Here is a 19,575-nt window from a genome sequence, read left to right on the forward strand (position 1 = left end):
CAGATGGAAGATTATTGGTGAGAATAGGCAGCAGAATAGGTCATGTACGTACACAGTCAATAATTGTTTTTTTTTTCTGAATTTATTTGATATGGGGAATTTTAGAGCCATTTTCTATGTTTTTTTAGAAAATTCTACAAAGATGGTGGCCCATTTATCACATTGCTAGTTTTGGAATAAAGTGGTATTTTCTTTAGTAAAAATGTTTTCAAAAAGTTGTGGTGTTCTTTGGGGCGGGCTGGAATAAGAATTCAATTCATTTCTAGGCAGAAAAAATCAATTTGATAGGCCCTTAGATTGGCTGGCGACCAGTTCAGGGTGTACCGGCCTCCCGCCCATTGACAGCTGCAATAGGCTCCAGCATGCCCGCGACCCTCATGAGGATAAGCGATTTGGAAAATGGATGGAAGGATGGATGAATACATTGAGTACTTTTAAAATCCATTGAAGAAAAACACACAATAGAGTGGGGGGACACTGTATTACATCCCAATACTTAACCATACATAGAGCGCGGTATTGATTCAAGCAAAGCAAAAACTCCTTGTCAAGTTCACCATCATCTTAAGTTGCGACTGCTTTAACAAATACAAGCAAAACGGATTCCAGTTTGCTTTCACCCGCCTCCCACCCCCCGATTGATCCTACTCTGTCTTCATGATCATGTCAGCAATACATCCAATCCATCAGTGCCGCAGCGGGACGGATATGAGAGGACAGAAATGTGAAGGAAAATAAGAGGGCGCGTGTCACCGGCACTGAGCCGCCATTGATCCCGTCGCTGTCTTTTCCGATACGCTATGGACTTCGCATGGACTTATGCCTTCTTAAGCACAACTGGGACCACTCTCTCCTTCCTCCCCCCCCAGCAGGATGCTGGCGTAATGCTTCAAAAGAACATTTTGTTTATATGCTCAATAGCGCAAACGTCAATAAAATTATCCAATCGTTAATTTCCTATTCGGTGCAAACTTAATGCGGGGCCACGGAGTGGGCAGCTCATATCCAATAAGGACATCCTTTCGCTATCACTCACCTCTCTGCACTGCGCATCGCATACGTCAATGGAGCTCGGCCTCCAAGAGCCATTTTTCACACGCGCACTCACACACACTCGATACTCCGGAGAGGGACGAGAAAGAAAAGGGTGGTTATTATCTTTAAATGTCTACATACGTCACAAAGAGTCTACTTGAGTTGGAATGTGTCACTTTATCAAAAGTCTGGGCTTGCAAGGATGATGGTTAAAATACAAGAATGTTCATAGTTGGAAACGTTTCATGACAAAATGTTTGTGGGCAACACTCTAAGTGACTTTGATGCATCGACTTGGAGAAGCCATCGGAATTTCAAGCTTCCTGAAAGATATTTTTTGATGAAATTTGTAAGTAGCACACAAAACAAAAGTGCCAAAGAGATATGTTTACTCTAATTTGACCACATTTTTAATAGGCAGTTTTACACAAAAATGTTCCCCAAAAAGGACACACTAAAAACTCAATTTCTTCTGAGCTCACCATCCAATTTCCCAAATTCTTGGTGCTTTGTAGTCATGTATAAAGTCCAGAGGACTGCAGTTGACTTAACAACTCATCTCGCCTATTCCAACTGGCTTTAAGCGAGATGCGGTGTACAACCTGGGCTGGTTGCCAGCTAATTGAAAGGCAGTAGAAAATCAAACATTCACACCTATGGAAACAGTCTTCCATTAACTTAATTAACCCATTTTGAAATCTGGGAATAAATTGGAGTGTGCTAAGAAAGCCCGTTCAGTTGAGATTTACACTTCTATTGCACTCAAAGCTTGTTTCCTAATAAATTTTTCAGATCAATGTCTGACTCCAAAGTTTGATCATACAAATCTATAGCTCTGTGTTGCATACGATGCGGAAAATGCGACACGGGAATGCAATCAAGACCCATTCTGCTCCAGAACGCGACTGGCTCTCATACAGGTGGCTCAATCTGGTGGTTGTTTGCTAAATGCGAGAGCCCCGCACCGAGACTCCGGGTTCCGAGGGTTCAAGGGTCAAGTACAGTTAAAGCAGGTAAGCAATTGCCTGAGCTGGTCTAAGTGTAATGACTAATCAATGCTTGAATGCATTAGCCTAATCTAATGGGCCAGGTGGGAGAGGACAACGGTAGACGCATGAAACACATGATTGAGCACAACATGCAACAGCGACGCAATCAATAACACATAGAGTGCCCCAACCCCAAGAGGGGTCCCCGCTACCAACACATTCATTTTAGGTGGGCGCTCTGCATGTGTGTGTGTAAATATGTATGTTTGGGTGGTTAGGGAAGGACAGGAAAGGAACTGGCCTGTTTTGGTCTGATTGATTGGATTATGAAATGAAATGAGGGAATTCAAGGGAGTTTTTTTTTTTGTTTGTTTTTTTGGTCGTCTGCACCCTCTCACACTTGAATGAATAACCATTGTTTCTTGCACACAGTGAGACAAATATGGATGAAAACAGAAAACAAATGGGAATAGTGATGTGTGGAGTATAGGATGCAAATGCGGGGAATATCGGTATTAGAGAATTGGCACGAGGGAATGGAGAATCAAAAGTGTGTTTGAGAGTTGAGACATTCTTTATCCTTCTGTCACATGAGACTGTGTGCGTGCTTGCGTTCATGTGAGTGAGTGAGTGAGTGAGTGAGTGAGTGAGTGAGTGAGTGAGTGAGTGAGTGAGTGAGTGAGTGAGTGAGTGAGTGAGTGAGTGAGTGAGTGAGTGAGTGAAACAGAGGGGAAGGGAGGGGGAGAGAGAGAGAGAGAGAAATGACAAGTAAGGGACAAGAGCGAGTCAGAGTAGAGGACAGGCCTGGGTCAATACTTGGGCGAACATACTGCTGACACTGCACTGCTCAACAAACAGACACACACACACAAGCACGTGAGCAAACACACACACACATTGTGCGGGAGTAATGTACACAAAAGACTGAGTGCCATCAAACAATCAGTCAGTCAAAGACAGTAAAAAGAAGTGTGGATGTCTATACTAGATATGAGGTGTCAGTCAAGAAACTGCTATTGTCTTAATATTTGGTGCACTATGACCATGCAAGCTAATCGTAGGCTTTTTGAAGAGAGACAGAAAATCTCCCAATGCTCTGTAAACTGCCACTAACTAACACACGATGATTTTATTTTATTTATTTATTTATTTTTCAGCACTGTGGTTCGTTGAACCATTGTACAAAGGTGTAAAATTGTGCAATAACTTTCTTAACCATTGCATTTAGGATTTTAATTAACAATTTTATAAAACTCAGGCCTTTTGGTCAAAGGCCAGATTATCAATCACTTGTCCAGGGCTGCCCCATTTCGGTGTCAATTTTCTGTGGTCGAAATTCAACATCACTCAGCCATTTACAGCAATTGTACAAAGGAAACTATATATTATAAAAAGATATTTTAACACTTTGTTCTCTGGATGGGATGTAAGTTCATTGTTATCATACACTGGGAAATCCTGGTTATCTTGAGCCCTTGCAATAGCTGAAAATTTGCTTTTTTATTATATTATTTCACCCCTCGCATATACTTGAAACACATTCAAATGTCAAACACACATACCTTTAAATTATTAAAACCTTTTAACCCTGGAGAACCCAAGAACCCTTTTCTTCTTTGGAAAATTATGAATTATACATTAAATGACTGCTATAAGTTCACTGAACACCAAAATATATGTTTTTTTTTTTCAATTTTAACACTAGCTCAGAGTTGCTAATTTATCAAAATATATATATAAAACATACTCCTAGGCATTCTGAAACATGATATGAAATAGATTAACAAAAAAAAAATACCATCTGATGGTTAGCTGAAAAGATGGTTTTGTTTGGATTGATTTCCAGGTCAACAAAATTGGCATGTTGCCAACCATCTTGTCACCACCACTCTGGCTCATGTAAGTGCAATATTCATCCACTAGATGACCCCATGCAGGGGTCAGAAGTGGCACTCTGGACTTTTGAAGTTACATTTGTAAAAAAAAAAAAATAATAAAAGGTCTTTGTTATTTGAGTAGCAGAATTTATAGGGGCCAAATTTGACCCCGTGGGTTCTCCAGGGTTAAAGTACAGTGGAGCCTCGCTATTTGCAGTGGATTGGACCGAGAACACCCACAAATAGCAAAAAAAAAAGTCAAATACATGGGTTTCTGTAAATGATGGAGGATGGAGGATGGAGGATGGAGGATGGAGGATGGAGGATGGAGGATGGGCTCCCCCCCCCCCCCACACACACACACACAAAAACAACCTAACGCCTATTCTCACTCACTGCCAAGAAATGGGAAACTACCGAATAACATCACTTTGGTGAAAACGAAGACTCTCGTTGGCACAATTTTCAAAAAAGATTCCAAGTGTGCTTGCTTCAAGCTGCTTATTTGTCACTCCTTGTTAAAGGTGAACTAAAACTTAAGTAAACCTGACCCAATAACCAACGGCCATTTATCTTACAAAACACTCTTAGCTTAATGCTAACACAAAATGTGAAGAAGAAAAATTGCATAGATGTCACAGTGACTATAAATCTTCACACAACTGTTCCTTTAGCACAAACAGAGCTGCAATACATACTAACAGATCACACAACAAGACCCACAAGCATACATTCTCACACAAATTTAAATCTGGACTTGCCTAAAAACTGTAAAAACCAACTGCTCAAAAAAACTTGCGATATGGAGGGTGAACTATGAACCACAATCTAGCAAGGGTTCACTGTACATGCTTATCCCAATGGCCAAGTGTCAATAGTAAGCCAAGTACAGATATTTAGTTGTTGTTGGGGTTTTTTTTGGAGGGGTGTAAATTCACAGAGTGGTGCACTATGGCAACGGCCCCCTTTCCATCTTTGAAATGAATTAGCGTGTGGTGCCTTTATTGAGTGAAGCGCAGTGTTTAAGTGAAACTGATGAGAGATGTGTGAGCGGCGAGGACTGGCCTATAAGTATGTGGCGGGGGTCACAGGTTAATCCCTATCGATTCTCTTCTGCCTGTGCATACAGCCACACAGGAAGACAATGAAGGAGAAGGCCGCTGCTACGGCACGGGAATAGCCGGCGCTCTCGCGCACACACGCACGCGATCCGTTGCCTGACGGTAAGAAGGGTAAGGACAAGAAAATGAAGTATCATTTAATGTCTAAATAGGCACTTAAACACTCTCATCTTGGACAGATTGCTCACCGTGACCTTTTGGGTATTAATGAGATATGATCTTCACTTCTATGCAACGAAATGATGAGGAGCACCATCCCTCATTTAAAGGGGACATATTAGGGAAAATTGACTTTTTGAAGTCTTGTTTACAAATAGTCTAGAGTATCTGGACAGCCTGTAAGCCATCAAGTGTGAAATTAAACAATCAAATATTTTGTTATCTGCCTATTTCTGAAAATGTGCCTGTGAGCAAGCCGTTCTGCACTTCAGTTTGGCTAACTTGCATAATAACTGTACCAAGTTACAAGCTTCTCTGCCCATGACATGATCAGCTAAGATGGATGAAGATCTAGAGACACTTTCAAGGATCTGAAACATCAACAAGGAAATTCAACCTGTCTGGACTCACCATTGGACTAGTCAAAAATAAGGACTATTTTCAACAAGTTAAAGAGTAGTATAATTATTGATCCTTCGGGTAGTTTTAAGACACCTGGGAAACTGAGTTTTATCTATCTATCTATCCATCCATCCATCTATCTATCCATCTATCCATCTATCCATCTATCCATCTATCCATCTATCCATCTAGCTCTGCTAGCCAGCTAGCAATATTACTGTATCCATCTATCCAGCTACATATCTATCAATCTACCTAGCCGTCATTTTATTGTCCTGTTAGGTCACTGTGGTCTGCTGACTGCCATTGGCTTAATGTTTAATAAAAAATTAAAGGTGATAAAACCTTGCAGTCCATTGCCCCCAAATTGTGGAATGGGATTCCTTTTCAGTGGACCCTTGGTGTTAGGTTAAAGTGTTCATTTTTAGGGTTAGGTGTAAGGGATAGGTTTAGAGTTTGTGGTTAAGGGTTGGGAGTTTAGGTTAGGTTTTAAGGTTAATTTTAATGTTAGTATTAGGGGTTAGAGTTAAGAATTAGGGTTTGAAATTGGGGGTTAGGGATGACTTTTGAGTTTGTTTATTGCAGTTGGGTTAACAGTGGGTGGTTTTGATTTTCAGTTGATATTTTGATTCGATTTTTTTGTTTTTTATTCAGTTTCTTCCATTCTGTAAAAGAGGGCTTTGATTCTGTATTTTATACATACATGAGAATACAATGATGCCTTGAAACATGACTTTAAAGGTGCATTGTGCAGTTTAAAAACGTAATATTAAAGCTTTTTCGACATCATGCATGCTCCACCAATGCCCAGATGAATACGAAGAGCCCTGACTGTTTTACTCTGACTGCACCTATCAGCTTGTATCTTCCTTTTATAGTAGAGTGTGTGGACCCTCACACTACACAGTTTCTTTGGGGAATTCCCATTATTTGTTAGCATTAAGCTAGTGGACTTTAAGGCAAAGTTATATTATTGTACTGTACAATATGTACAAAATGCACAATACGTTTACTTGAGGAAAAATTGATTTGAATTTCACCCCCGACGGCAAGGCTGCCCCCTGTTTGTGCAGGGCAGCCACAGCATATTTGATGAGGAGCCTTAATATTGCCTTCAACTGGCTCCATTTGTAAACAAGCCCTTCACTGTCGCATCCCAGCGGAGAAGTGAAATATTACACTAATATGAACAACTATTAGTAATGAGCCTCACCTCTTACCCAATCACTCCTTCTGCCTCCATCTCTCTCTTCATCTCTCTCTCTCTCTCTCTTTCTCTTCCTCCACCCTCCTCCTCCTCTCTGGCTGCCTCTAATCCTATCATGCGGGCAATAAGTGTATGCACCATGAGCACATTTAATTTCTGTGGTTGGTTTTCAGCGAGCCTAGAGGTGAGCCTTAATAAGGATCAATGGCACTTTATCTGGGACAGCACCCACTTCACAGCATGCAAATTACACAAGCAAGCCTTAAAAAAAGGAAAAAAAAGAAATGGATTTAATTAAAAAATGTAGAACCACGGGCTCTGGAAATTCAATTAAAGGATTTATGCAAAGGTTGGCTAGCTTTTTGTGTTGCAGTTCCTGCTTATATAATGAGCTTTTCATATTAAAAATCAATAGGTAATCTGGGCTAGGGGATCGGCTGCTTATGTACATTTTTTTAAATCAATTTGAAAAATAGTCCATCAGCTCAGTGTCACAACAATGCTGCGGGGGAGGGGCGGACTGGGCATTGTGAAAGTTGATACGTGAACAGGAGGTGAGGGGGTTACATCCTCTCCGAGGGGTCACGGAGGGAGAGGGGGCATGAAGAGACTCCAAAGGGGCGAACTGGGATGAGGAGGATGAGGACGGCAAAGAAGGGAGGCCAGGGCAGTTTGCGTCTCCCTCTGGCCTCCTCTGATCTCTTCTATTAGAGATGGAGTCCCTTGGCAAACCGGAGCAGAGCGGCCTCTGACCTGTGGCTCTTGGGCAATTTAGCCCGGCACTGATGCAGACTCGGCCCAGACTGACACAAACTCAGCTGGGGCGATGTCTTAATGGCCTCCCCAATGTGTCTGGAGAAGTTGATGGAGGACGTGATGGAGACTTTAATTAAGAAATTGCCTGAAAAAACACACATTAAATGCATGTCGACAAGAGGTAAAAAAAATTAATAAAAAAAACAAGTGGCAATCGAACCATAAAACTGGAACGGCCCAAAGGTTCTTCAACAAGGGTGTCCAAACTTTAATGTACTCAATGGAAGAGTTGGCCATTTAATAAAAAAATAAAAATAAAAACAGTCATTATGACTTGTTGACAGTAATAAATATGAGCTGTGAAAAAAATCTGCCATTTCTTGCTCCATCTTGTGCCTCAAATTTAACATACAAGAACCACCAATCAGAGAAGGAAGGCGTGACTTACGAGGTGTCAACAGTTGTCATGCACTCACGGGCAAAATAAAACTTCAAACATTTAGTGTGATAGTAACACTTTGTTACGGATTCGAAACAGTCCCGAGAACTGTCTTTGGTTCCACCACATCTGCACAGGTTCCCGCAGAAACATTCACCAGTAGGTCTTTGAAAGGTCATGGAAGAATCTCGAAACAGCAAAAGAGTAAAACACAATGAGAACGATCATACACACTAATCAACGTGACACAGAAGTCAGGGGGTGCCTTGAAACAGATGCTAGACAAAAAAAAAATACTAACCAAATAATTTTCCTGTATTGCACCCAACGGCTCCCAAAATTATATTTTACCCCATTCGGCCAGGATCACGTCTTCTTCACACTCATGTTGTGTAAGTGTGCCCATGCAGGAGGGAGAAAGGGGGGGGGGGGGTTTAACCACTGACCGCATACAGTAGCAGACTGTCAGCATTTGATTGGTTCTTTATTGATCCAGACACGCTTTCCATCACATCAACTCATCCACAATAAACCATTTACACAGTTTCCTTGTGCAATGGACCACGTAACCAGGCCTCAGGCCATCTCTGCTCACCCACTGCGACTCTATGTGTGCGTGTATGTTTGAGCATGTGTGTGTGTGTGTGTGTGTGTGTGTGTGTGTGTGTGTGTGTGTGTGTGTGTGTGTGTGTGTGTGTGTGTGTGTGTGTGTGTGTGTGTGTGTGTGTGTGTGTGTGTGTGTGTGTGTGTGTGTGTGTGTGTGTGTGTGTGTGTGTGTGTGTGTGTGTTTTCTTTAATGAAATGGTATCTACGTGGACAATAATCCCTGTAACAGGATTGGGCAGGAACACACATGTCAATAAAGCCAAATGGGATTGTGTGCTTTTATCAATCCCCGCACAATCTTTCCCTTCACGTGTGTCCCTTTTCTTGCCTGATGTGCACACAGTACAGTAAACCCATGTAAAAAAAAATATATGTGCACCAACCCAAGTTTATGATTGCCTATGCATGCAGTTTGGCAGACAGTGAGCAATTATTTACAAAAAAAAAATAAAATAAAATAAACAGGCTTCAAGCTACCATAAAGAATTTACACCAATTACTACTTTCCTGTGAAAAACTCTTAAACTTGTCTTCAAAGAGTCGTATGAAACATTTGACTTCATGCTTAATGTTCTGTCTTCTTTTCGTGGGGATGGTGTTGACCCCCCTTCCTGTGTAGCTCCTAATCATCCTAGAGGACTCTATTACAAAGAGCTGGCAGGTCATGTAAGCCCACCGAGGAGGGGTCGGCTCCTTCGCTCTTTCCACGTGGTTGAACAGCACACATGTATGCAGCGTTAACGTCAGCTTGCCACATAAGACCACTGAGAAACAGGTAAAGAAATGCTCATGTCATGACCTTTGGGCTTGTCTCAGGGGTTAATGCCCCTAGGTAGCAGCTAAGAAGTGAGAGGAGCAGGATCATTACAGTGAACTCCCGCTATATATCGCAAATTAGATTCAAGAGATCGGCGTAATACAGTCAGTATCTATTTTAATATTCTTCATTCCCAGAGAGCAGAAAGAATATATTCCTGTGAGTATCGTATGCTCTGTTCGTATGTTGCTATTCCATGTGTGTTAAAGCAGCAGTCCGAAGGTTTACAATTACTGTAAAATGTGCTCATTTCTGTTAGCCTAGCATTTTGTATTACAGTACATGCTAGACTCAAACTAGTGGACTTTCTTTAGACAAAATTATATGGTTTAAGTTGAACATTTTGTGTTTAAAAATACAATATTTAAATCTCTTTTACGTTCTCCATGCATGTTCAAGTAGAAGAGATATGAAGGTTTCCAATCTTAGTAACATCTCTATGCTAATGTCTGCTATATTGTACAGTTGACCCCAGCTGTTTGTGGAGGATAGGGGTCAAGCCCAAATACGAATAGCAAAAAGCCATGAATAATTGCTATCCTTATAATTGCCATGAATTTACAAAAAAAAAAAAAGTGAATAAGCAGGGGGATGTATTTTAATAAATATAAAATGTTTATTTCTCTTTTATTGTATGCTATGTTTGCACGTGATGCTGCTCTGTGTTTGTTAAAGTAGCAGTTGTTAGAAGGATAAGAATTGCCAAAACATCAATGATAGCAAATCAATGGCGTTTTGTGTGCTTGTATACGTTAGCATTAAGCTAGCAGAATTTCAATATTTTTATTTTTTGGGTTGGTTGGTTTATTGAACATATACACAAATTACAAAATATAAAATAAAAGTTGAAGAAAGAAAGTAAAAAATGAAGAAAGAAAATAATCATCAGTAATGTTGTAATTTACACGTTCAAAGGGAGTAGGAAGAAGTACAAGAACTCATAGTCCTACCCCCTATTACTTCTATCATATTAATGTACTAACTAGTAAGTTATCCATATTTAATATCCATCCATCCATTTTCTTAACCGCTTATTCCTCACAAGGGTTACGGGGGTGCTGGAGCCTATCCCAGCCGGCTTACGGGGTTCATATTTAATAATGTAACATTAAAAAAATTTAAAAAATTATAATAATGTAAATAAAACACAGAACATGCTTTTCTTAAATGCACATAAGTGTGAGTGGTAAACCCCTATCCGTTCCATCCATATGCATACACCTGTACACAAAAACAAAAGATAAAGTAAAGCCCTACATACAGCTAATCTATTCAATTCCCAAACATTAGTTGTTGTACAAATGTGGGCACACATATGTGATTTGGTTCAACATTCAATGTTTATTTATTATTGTTCATTTATTTGTATAGATGTCAGCCGGAGAGACAAACAGACACAAGCACGCTTGCCTTATAATTAGAAAATTGTACGAGCGAGAGCCTTTATTTTGTTTCATTAATGGGACGGTATTCAATAGTCTCCCATTTCTCGAGCGAGAGAAGTGTTGTAATACATTTAAATGTGTTTAAAGTGTGTGGGAAGGGTAAAACTCTTCAACAAAAATGTTTTTGACATGATCTACAGTATCTATATCACAGATTTGTAACTATTGTGGGTGAGTCTGAAAGATTCACTGTCCCCCCTGACTGAACAACCATGTCTCTAATACAGGCACCGATAGTCGGTGCCTGGTCAAAAGTTCAGCTTGTGCATATGTAAAAAGGTGGCCTGGTGCCCGAGGCGGAATCCAGGGTAAAATAATCACGCTGAGAAGCGTGGGACCAGGCGAGAGCGCTGATCAACCGGCATTACCGGGGTGTCCAGCACCCGCAGCGCCAACTCCCTTTTGGCCATTACGGCGACGGATGTGATCTCCAATCACTGCAGCACCGTGGGCCTACAGTTAGGGTATAGATTGGACGAGTATATAGAGAAGGGCCCAGCTGCTAAGAGCCTGAGGGTACGCCGATCTTCGGGGGGCAATCAGTCAGTCAACAAAATGTCACAGGGTCAGTGTTACAGCATGGCAACTTCACAAAAGGTTAAAGCCCGACTAATAACTGCACGGATATTCATAATAGGATGTTGAAATGAACACCCGATATGCACCCTCCAAACTATAATGCATGTGGAGATGTGATCTACAGGCCAACATTATGAAAATTAGTACGAAAATAAATAGGTGGTAGAATCAATTCTATAGTTTACAGTCAACAAATGCTTTATTTAATCCGCCCAAAAATGCTTTATTTAAATACTACCGAGAAACACCAGAATGGGTCAGCTCTCGCAACCATCGCAAAACTTTGACTATCACAGATCAAATTAATCGGTCGAAATCTGTCAATCAAAGTCTGAGCATTAATCACAGCGACTAAATCAAGAGAGCTGTGATAACGCCCCAGCCTTCATCTCTCGACACACAAGCAAGCGCAAGCAAACCACTGCAGGCCCAGATCATTTAATACTGATAATGTGTGCAAGGACACAGGGAAATCTCCCACTCTAAACACGCTGAATTAAAGAAACAGGGGGTTTACAGGCCATCTCTGATAAGCAGATCAAGGCATAGGGAGGGGAACATGATGTTAGCGCCAGATAGTTTGGCTGATTAAAATGTCACGGCACTTTATGGATGCTTTTTTCAACTCAGCAAAATGGAATCAGCGATGGCGCATCAGTGGCAGAGTGGGTTGTGCTCTTTGCTAATAGACAAGTTTATTTTGCTTTAAGTGGAAGCCACAACACAAAGAAAGTTGACAACTTGACGGCTACCCGATACGTGTTGTGCATGAAATTAAATATTTCACCTGGAGGTTTTTTCACTTGTCTTAATATTGAGAATATGTGCCATTTGTGTGTGCCAAAATGTTGGGGGAAAAAATATGTTTTATTTTTACAGTTTTAGCCCTCCAACATTCAACATACAATACATCTAAACTGATAACACACTTAAACTCATTGAAAAACTCTTAGTGAAATATTCCTTAGCACCTGTTTTCATGTCCTTGCTGTCAATAAGTGGGATACTGGTTGGTATAACATTACTTTGAGAAATCAAAAAGAAGACTCGTTGGCACAGCCACAGTTCTCAAAAGAGATCCAAACCATGCTTGCTTCAAGCTAAATACAGTATCTGTCACTCCCAGTTGAAGTTTGCACTTTGGAGAAAATGGATAACTTAATCTGCTCAATTCTTATTCCACAAATACGATCAATACGGAAATCGTGTTTAGACTACTGGGGCACATACAATAGATATATTATTGCAAACAAACATTTTGTCTTGAGTTCTCCTTTCCCTTGTACTACACTGAAGGCTCCCAAGTCTAAAGTACGACTAGTCTGTTTAATGTAAAGAAAAAAACATTACAAAACAATGTCTTAAAAATATACAATCCAAAAAAAAAAGAATCCGCGACATATTGGAAGTGCATAAGATGAAGCGATATAGTGGGGGTTCACTGTAAATAACTCCACCTGTGTTGCAATAAATTAAAGCTATGCTTTAAATGAGAGGCAGATTATTTGTGCAAGAACACACATGGGGGGCCGCCGTGATTGTTTTTTGGACTCCACATTCTGCTTATGTTTGCATCCCCGAACAATCTCGGCGGATCCCGTAAGTGTACGCGTGCAATTAAAGCGATAGCATCTTCATAGCCCCGCAACCAATAACAGAAATAATATCACTGTTTTATTAAGCCCTTAATGTGGGGGGGGGGGGATGCAGACTGTGAGGAGTGGAGGGTTTTAAAGAGGATACACTTCCAGGGGTCTTATCAAGGCCAGATTTAAATAAAAGCAAACGCTCAGCTTAAGGGTGTGCCAGAGTGCACGTGAGAAATGTGTGCATGTGTGTGTGGCCTTTATCAGACACGAGTTTTAGCTCATCGCTGTGTCAGCACACCCCAAATTTTAATTACTAGCCCTACCTTTGCCCTTTAATATTTACTAACATCTACACGGTGTTTAATTAAGCATGTGCGGGAAAATCAGGATCCACTCCGATGATTGCTTTCAAAGACACACCCACTTGGACACGTCAAGAACACAAGCACTGATGTCCGCTTAAGTTCAATAAATTGTCATCGGCCAATTAACACATGCCTCTCCCAATTTGAGTGCGTTTAAGGCCCGCAGTGGTATGATTTGCTTTTTCAAAGGGAAAGAAAGGTTCATGATATGACAGTCTGTAAAGGTTCAAAAAACTATAATTGAGATCCAACTAAGACAACAAGCAAAACACCACAGACAGACGGGATAACGCAATCAGCATCAATGTTGTGGTAGTTAGTTCTAAACCTTTAAAAAGCTTATATTCAAACACAAACAATGGCAACAAATGCAGACATAGCAAACAACAATTCTCTCAGGCATATATTCTTTATCCTCTTCTGTGTATACATCAGCAAATCAATGTGTAGTATGTCTGTATTATACTGCCCTCTAGTGGCCAAGGAGAACACATCAGGTAACCCATTGCTCTGCATTACTTTTCACACCAAGTAAAATAATTGCTCTCCAAGTACCACCAGACAAAACAAGTGATAGTTATTTTTCCCCAAAAAAGTACATTATTGTTAAACATTAATAATGTGCTTGAATGTTGGAGAGTATAGCACATAAAAGTTTAACTATATTTCAATACAATTTTAAAAGCAACTAGTTAAAATTTTAATCTAAATGCAAACGTGTTATACTTAAAAATTAAATGCAACTGAACTGTCCTTAAAATTTAACAAATAAGAAGGTACTGTCATGTGTACGAAAAGTAAAAACTGTAGTTAATGTATTTGTGTGAATGCTGAAAGTTTTCAGATTCTTCATTATTATTGTTATAGCATATTATTCCACCCATTTAATACTCTCCAAATCTGCACTGCACATTCTACAGTAAATTAAAAAGTCTCCACGCAAAAATGTCTGTAAAAAAAATAAAATACAAATCAGCAAAAGCTAAAAGGTTGATTTGTCTTAGAAAATTTGTAGGCTGTATTTATGTGCGAACCAGATGGCTCGCCATCGTGGCCTTGGCACCCCGTCATCACCCTGCAATCCCCGCAAGACACAACAGTGAGAGCCTCCCCGCACTTTGGAAGCCAAATTCACGAAGGAAACACTCACTCGATTGTTATGTGACCCCTATCCACTTCAACTCCAGCACAAGTCACCATTCTGACCCCCAAAACAAAGTTCCCAGGATTAGAGAAACATGCGACACCGCCGTCATAAGAAAGCAACGATTCTCAAATGAGACCTGGCTTTAATTGAACAAATAAACCATACATCCCATCAGTTCAACATTTGGCCTCACTAGCTTGTGTGAACATAATGTCTTTACTGTACGGCAGTAAGATAAGGCATCAGAATATATGTGGTAATCATTTCTCCTGGTGGGCTCGGGGTACATGACAGAGCTCATTGTGTCAGTACTCCGGGGTATATGGAGAGAGCATGCATTTACAGTAACCCAATAGTGACCGTACACAGGATCCAAAAGGGGAAAGGGGAACAGTCACCCTGAGTTAAATAAACAGGCAACAGGCACAGGAGGAAAACACACAAGAGAATATCTCTATGAGAAAAGCAAACCTTCTTCCTGAACGCTTACAATGAGCACATCGTGCCCCTCTCCATCCTTTTCCTCTACTGCATCCCACAAACACAACAAGACAAATAAAACGCTGACCAAGGGATACATCAGCCAAAAAACAAAAAGAGCATATAGGGTGACTTCTCACAGTGAACTTAAGAACAGTAATGGTAGCATGAGCGACTGTCCGGGTGATTACCAACATATATAGCCCAATTTCCACCAAGTGTTGTTCCATTTGGTTCAGTGTGGTAAAAATTTAAGGAGGCTTGCAGTTGCTAAAACTATGGTCAGTGGCTTTAACGTGTTCATTTTGATTACTTTATATTATTAGATATTGTGTAAATAACTTTTGCAAAATGTGTTAAAACTACTGGTAATCGATTTCATAGCAAGGTACATATGCTAAGCAGAAAAATGTATTAAAAGAGAAAATCTAAATTAGTGTATGTGTGATATGTATAGTCTATATACATCTTTGTGAGGGAATCTCGGATCCGGGAGGAGCAGTGTGGTTTTCGTCCCGGCCGTGGAACAGTGGACCAGCTCTACACCCTCGGCAGGGTCCTCAAATGTGAATGGGAATTCCCCCGACTAGTCTACATGTGTTTTGTGGACTTGAAGAATGCGTTCGACCATGTCCCTTGGGAAGTTCTGTGGGGGGGTGCTTCGGGAGTACGGTGTACCGAACTCCCTGAGACAGACTGTTTGGTCCCTGTACCACCATGTCAGCGTTTGGTCCACATTGTAAGTCAGATTTGTTTTCCATGAAAGTTGGATTCCGCCAAAACTGCCCTTTGTCACAGATTCTGTTCATACCCTTTATGGACAGAATTTCTAGGCGCAGCCCAGGCGTTGAGGAGGTCCCGTTTGGTGGCCTCAGCATTGCTTCTCTGTTTTTTGAAGATGATGTGGTGTTGTTGACTTCTCCAAGCCACAATCTCCATCTCTCACTGGAGTGGTTTGCAAGTGAGTGTGAAGCGGTTGGGATGAAAATCAGCACCTCCAAATTTGAGACGATGGTGCTCGGTCGGAAAAGGGTGGAATGCCCTCTATGGGTCGGGGATGAGATCCTGCCCCAAGTGGAGGAATTCTAGTATCTTGTGGTCTTGTTCACGAATGAAGGCAGGATGGAGTGGAGGATCGATAGGCGGATCGGTGCAGCATCTTCTGCTCTGATGCAGACTCTGTATCGGTCTGTTGTGGTAAAGAAGAAACTTAGCCAAAAGGCAAATCTCTCCATTTACCGGTCGATTTACGTTCCTACCCTCACCAATGGTCACGAACTGTGGGTCGTAGCCGAAAGGACAAGACCCAGATACAAGCGGACAAAATGAGTTTTCCTCCGCAGGGTGTCCGGGCTTTCCATTAGAGATAGAGTAAGATGCTGTGACTCAGAGTTGAGCTGCTGCTCCTCCACATTGAGAGAAGCCAGATGTGGCTCAGGCATCTGATTAGGATGTCTCCTGTACACCTCCCTGATGAGGTGTTCCGGGCATGTCCCACCAGCAGGAAGTCCCGGAGACAACCCAGGACACGCTGGAGAGAAGTGTTGAAAGAAGTGGCTGGGGAGACGGAAGTCTGGAATTGCCTGTTAAAGCTGTTTCCAACCTGACCTGAACCTAGATAATCAGCATAAAATGGATGGATGGATGGACTCTTTTTACATTCAACTTTTTAAACATTTTTAATTATAAAACTACTTACTACAAAATGTTCAAACATTATTTAAAATAAAATAAAATAATAATAATTAAATAATGTTATATCTTTATACATTTTAATTCTCTTGTAACATTATGATGAGGGCCAATGTTTAATTTTATTATTATATGAAGTGACAGGCCAATTTAAAAAAATGACCCGCAAATGACCCCCAGGCCTGACTTTGGATAACCCTACCTTCCCAAACTATTCCAAACTGTTCCTTGGTGAACCAAATGAAACTGAATTTGGTGGAACTTAGCTATTAAGTGATTTTAGTTTTGGTCCCTACCAGTGACTTGGTGAATGGTCTGGCCAGGGTGAAGAGGAAGGTCATGAGCCACCAGCTTCTGTGAATGGCCGTGTACATCATGTTGCCGGGGTGCACCGCGTTGGACGACACCCCGTGTGGAGAGAGACGACGGTGCAGCTCGTTGCTGAACAGGATGTTGCACAGCTTGGCACGGTTGTAGCCTAGCATGGACCAGTACTCCTTCTGCGGGGGTGACAACCGCGCCAGATCCACCTTACTGCACGAGTCTAACAAGTCCGTGAACCTGAAAAATATATAAAAAAGGGGTCATTTAGAATGAGAGCGAAATTTGTTGACATATGGGAGGTGCGGGTTGCAACACAAATCAAAAGACGTGGCATGATGTTCTTTAATTGCCTGCGACGGAGCTGTTAAAATCCAGATGTTTTGACACGCTTCCCTGAACATCACACGACTCGCCGCGTCGCGGTCGTCACGTCACAATGCGTGGGCGCCAAAGCACACACTTTGTATTGTGTGTGTGTGGGATCGAGCACATCCTACATATTAATCGCCATCATTAGAAAACAACCAATCAAAATGTCACCTGCTTTCCCGACGATTTTACAAGCTGGCTGCTGGCTCGTTGTTTCCGTCGCCTCGCGCGACATCCTTGCTTGGCTAAATTACAACATCTGCAGGCTTTTTCATTTCAAGTGCTGCGACTTCATAACTACTCGCTACGGCTTGATAAATCAGCTGCCCAAACTAGAACATTTTAATTTTTTCCTTTCAAATTGCTTCGCAGTAGTTGCTGAAGTTGTGCCTGCTTACAGACGAAAAAAAGTCTACACACCCGTGTTCAACTGGCAGGTTTCATCATCAAATCTACATGTGCTATTTATGTATCTATTATATTGCCCCCTTGTGGCCATTCATTGAAATTTATTTCAATGGGGAAAGAAGATTTCAACATTAAAAGTGTCTTGAGTGCAATAATAACTATGACGTTGCCTGCAATTAAAATATGTTTGACATCCCTGCCTTAGAGGCACAATCTTGCTGCAAAATTCTCAATTGTTGGAGCTCATGGAGGTTCTGCTGTATTCTGCTCATGAAAGTATGGCGGCAGGGCTGCAGCTCACATCTATCAGAGGTTATTTCATTAAGGATATCATCGTCCCTTGTATGAAGCAGATCTGATGCAGCTGGAGGACAAAGTCCACCCGTACTGGGGCCAATTCCACAGTAAGCCTCCCATGTTGAAAACTGATAAAGTGTCCAGTCATTACACCCAAGTTCATCTCTCCCCAACCCCGGTGCCTTACAGGTCAGTGCTTTGGCTGTGGACAAGGGGCTTAGGGAATACAATATACTGGAGGGTTAGGGGTCACACACACTGCATGTGAGGGGGGGCTAAGTGAATAAACGGCAAATCGGTGGAAAGTGGAAAATAGCGCAAACTAAAATAAGAGCGAATGACATCAGTGGATGTAATATAGGGCTGGAATGAGTTGGACAAAATGAAAGATGTCATGGGAGATATTGTCTATTTCGGCTCCCTTTTACCCTCTGCTGTCCATGTTGCCTGTCCCAGTGGGAACGTGCCAAAGCCCTCTTTGAAGAGGTTGGCTACAGAGCACAGACAGATAGGTAGAATCAGGGATGTGATTTGACCAAAGTGAAATTATCTGAAAATTTAGCCGGGGAACTGGGGGCCGCGGGCACTCAGCTAGGTCCAGAGCTCATGGGTTTTCCGTGTTTTTAAGTACTTTCAATGCACTCAGATGACAAAGAAATAGACAAAACAACAGCATAAATTTTCAATGTATATTGAACTATCCCATATAAAATTGCAGTTTTAGTCAACTCAAAATCAGTCACATTCAAAAACATTGGACTGCCTTTGCTTTTAAAAACTATCACTGAGAATATCATCATATATATTTACCATGCAATAAATCATTTAATCAATCATTCTTAATTTAATACATAATGCATAACAAAAACATAAAATACCTCATGCAGCAAGCTCTGGTAAAAACACAATCATGCATTCGTCGAATGCATGATTGACTAAGATCATCTCTGTAACTGCATACATCAAGACAGTCAACATATTGAAACCTGAAAAGTGTAAACATGCAGCATTCATTTGAGTTTGTGTCAATGATTAACCATGTTAAATATTTATGGCCATTTTTATTACGTTATAATATTTTCGAAAATTTGATTTCGATTAATTTGAAAAGTTTACCACCGACCTCAAAATTCACGACTCTATCAGCAACTGGTACAGGTTGTTAGGGTGGATCACGTCTCTCTATTACCGCTTCCGATTGTGATGTCAATAAGGGATGGAGGCCGTAAAGTTTTGGAGTTTTCGTTTGGGCACCGAAACTTCCAGCGATGGAATAATTTGTTGTTCTTGACTGGAGTTCTTTCACGTGTTTTTTGCTCTTTGCGTGACTTTCAAGAGCTTTGAAACCTCTCCCACCATAGTCACGATCGATCTTCCGAATAAAGTCACTGAACAAATTCGTCACAGTCTTCTTTCCAACATTTGTAGATATATCCTTCTCTAACCAGTCCCATCGAAACTTGTTTTTTACG

At 41.1% G+C, this 19,575-nt stretch overlaps 1 protein-coding gene across 1 annotated transcript in view; it reads right to left on the reverse strand.

Annotated features, from left to right (window-relative positions):
• wwox (WW domain containing oxidoreductase) overlaps window positions 1–19,575 on the reverse strand; it is a 181,701-nt gene that overhangs the window by 93,849 nt on the left and 68,277 nt on the right. The window contains exon 9 of the mRNA XM_086073320.1: window positions 17,002–17,266. Coding sequence (XP_085929446.1) covers window positions 17,002–17,266 — 265 coding nt within the window. The remainder of the gene's footprint in view (window positions 1–17,001; window positions 17,267–19,575) is intronic.

This window comes from Leptonotus elevatus, chromosome 4 (assembly GCF_054856555.1).
Source record: "Leptonotus elevatus isolate MCC_2025b chromosome 4, RoL_Lele_1.0, whole genome shotgun sequence".
Taxonomy (NCBI): domain Eukaryota; kingdom Metazoa; phylum Chordata; class Actinopteri; order Syngnathiformes; family Syngnathidae; genus Leptonotus; species Leptonotus elevatus.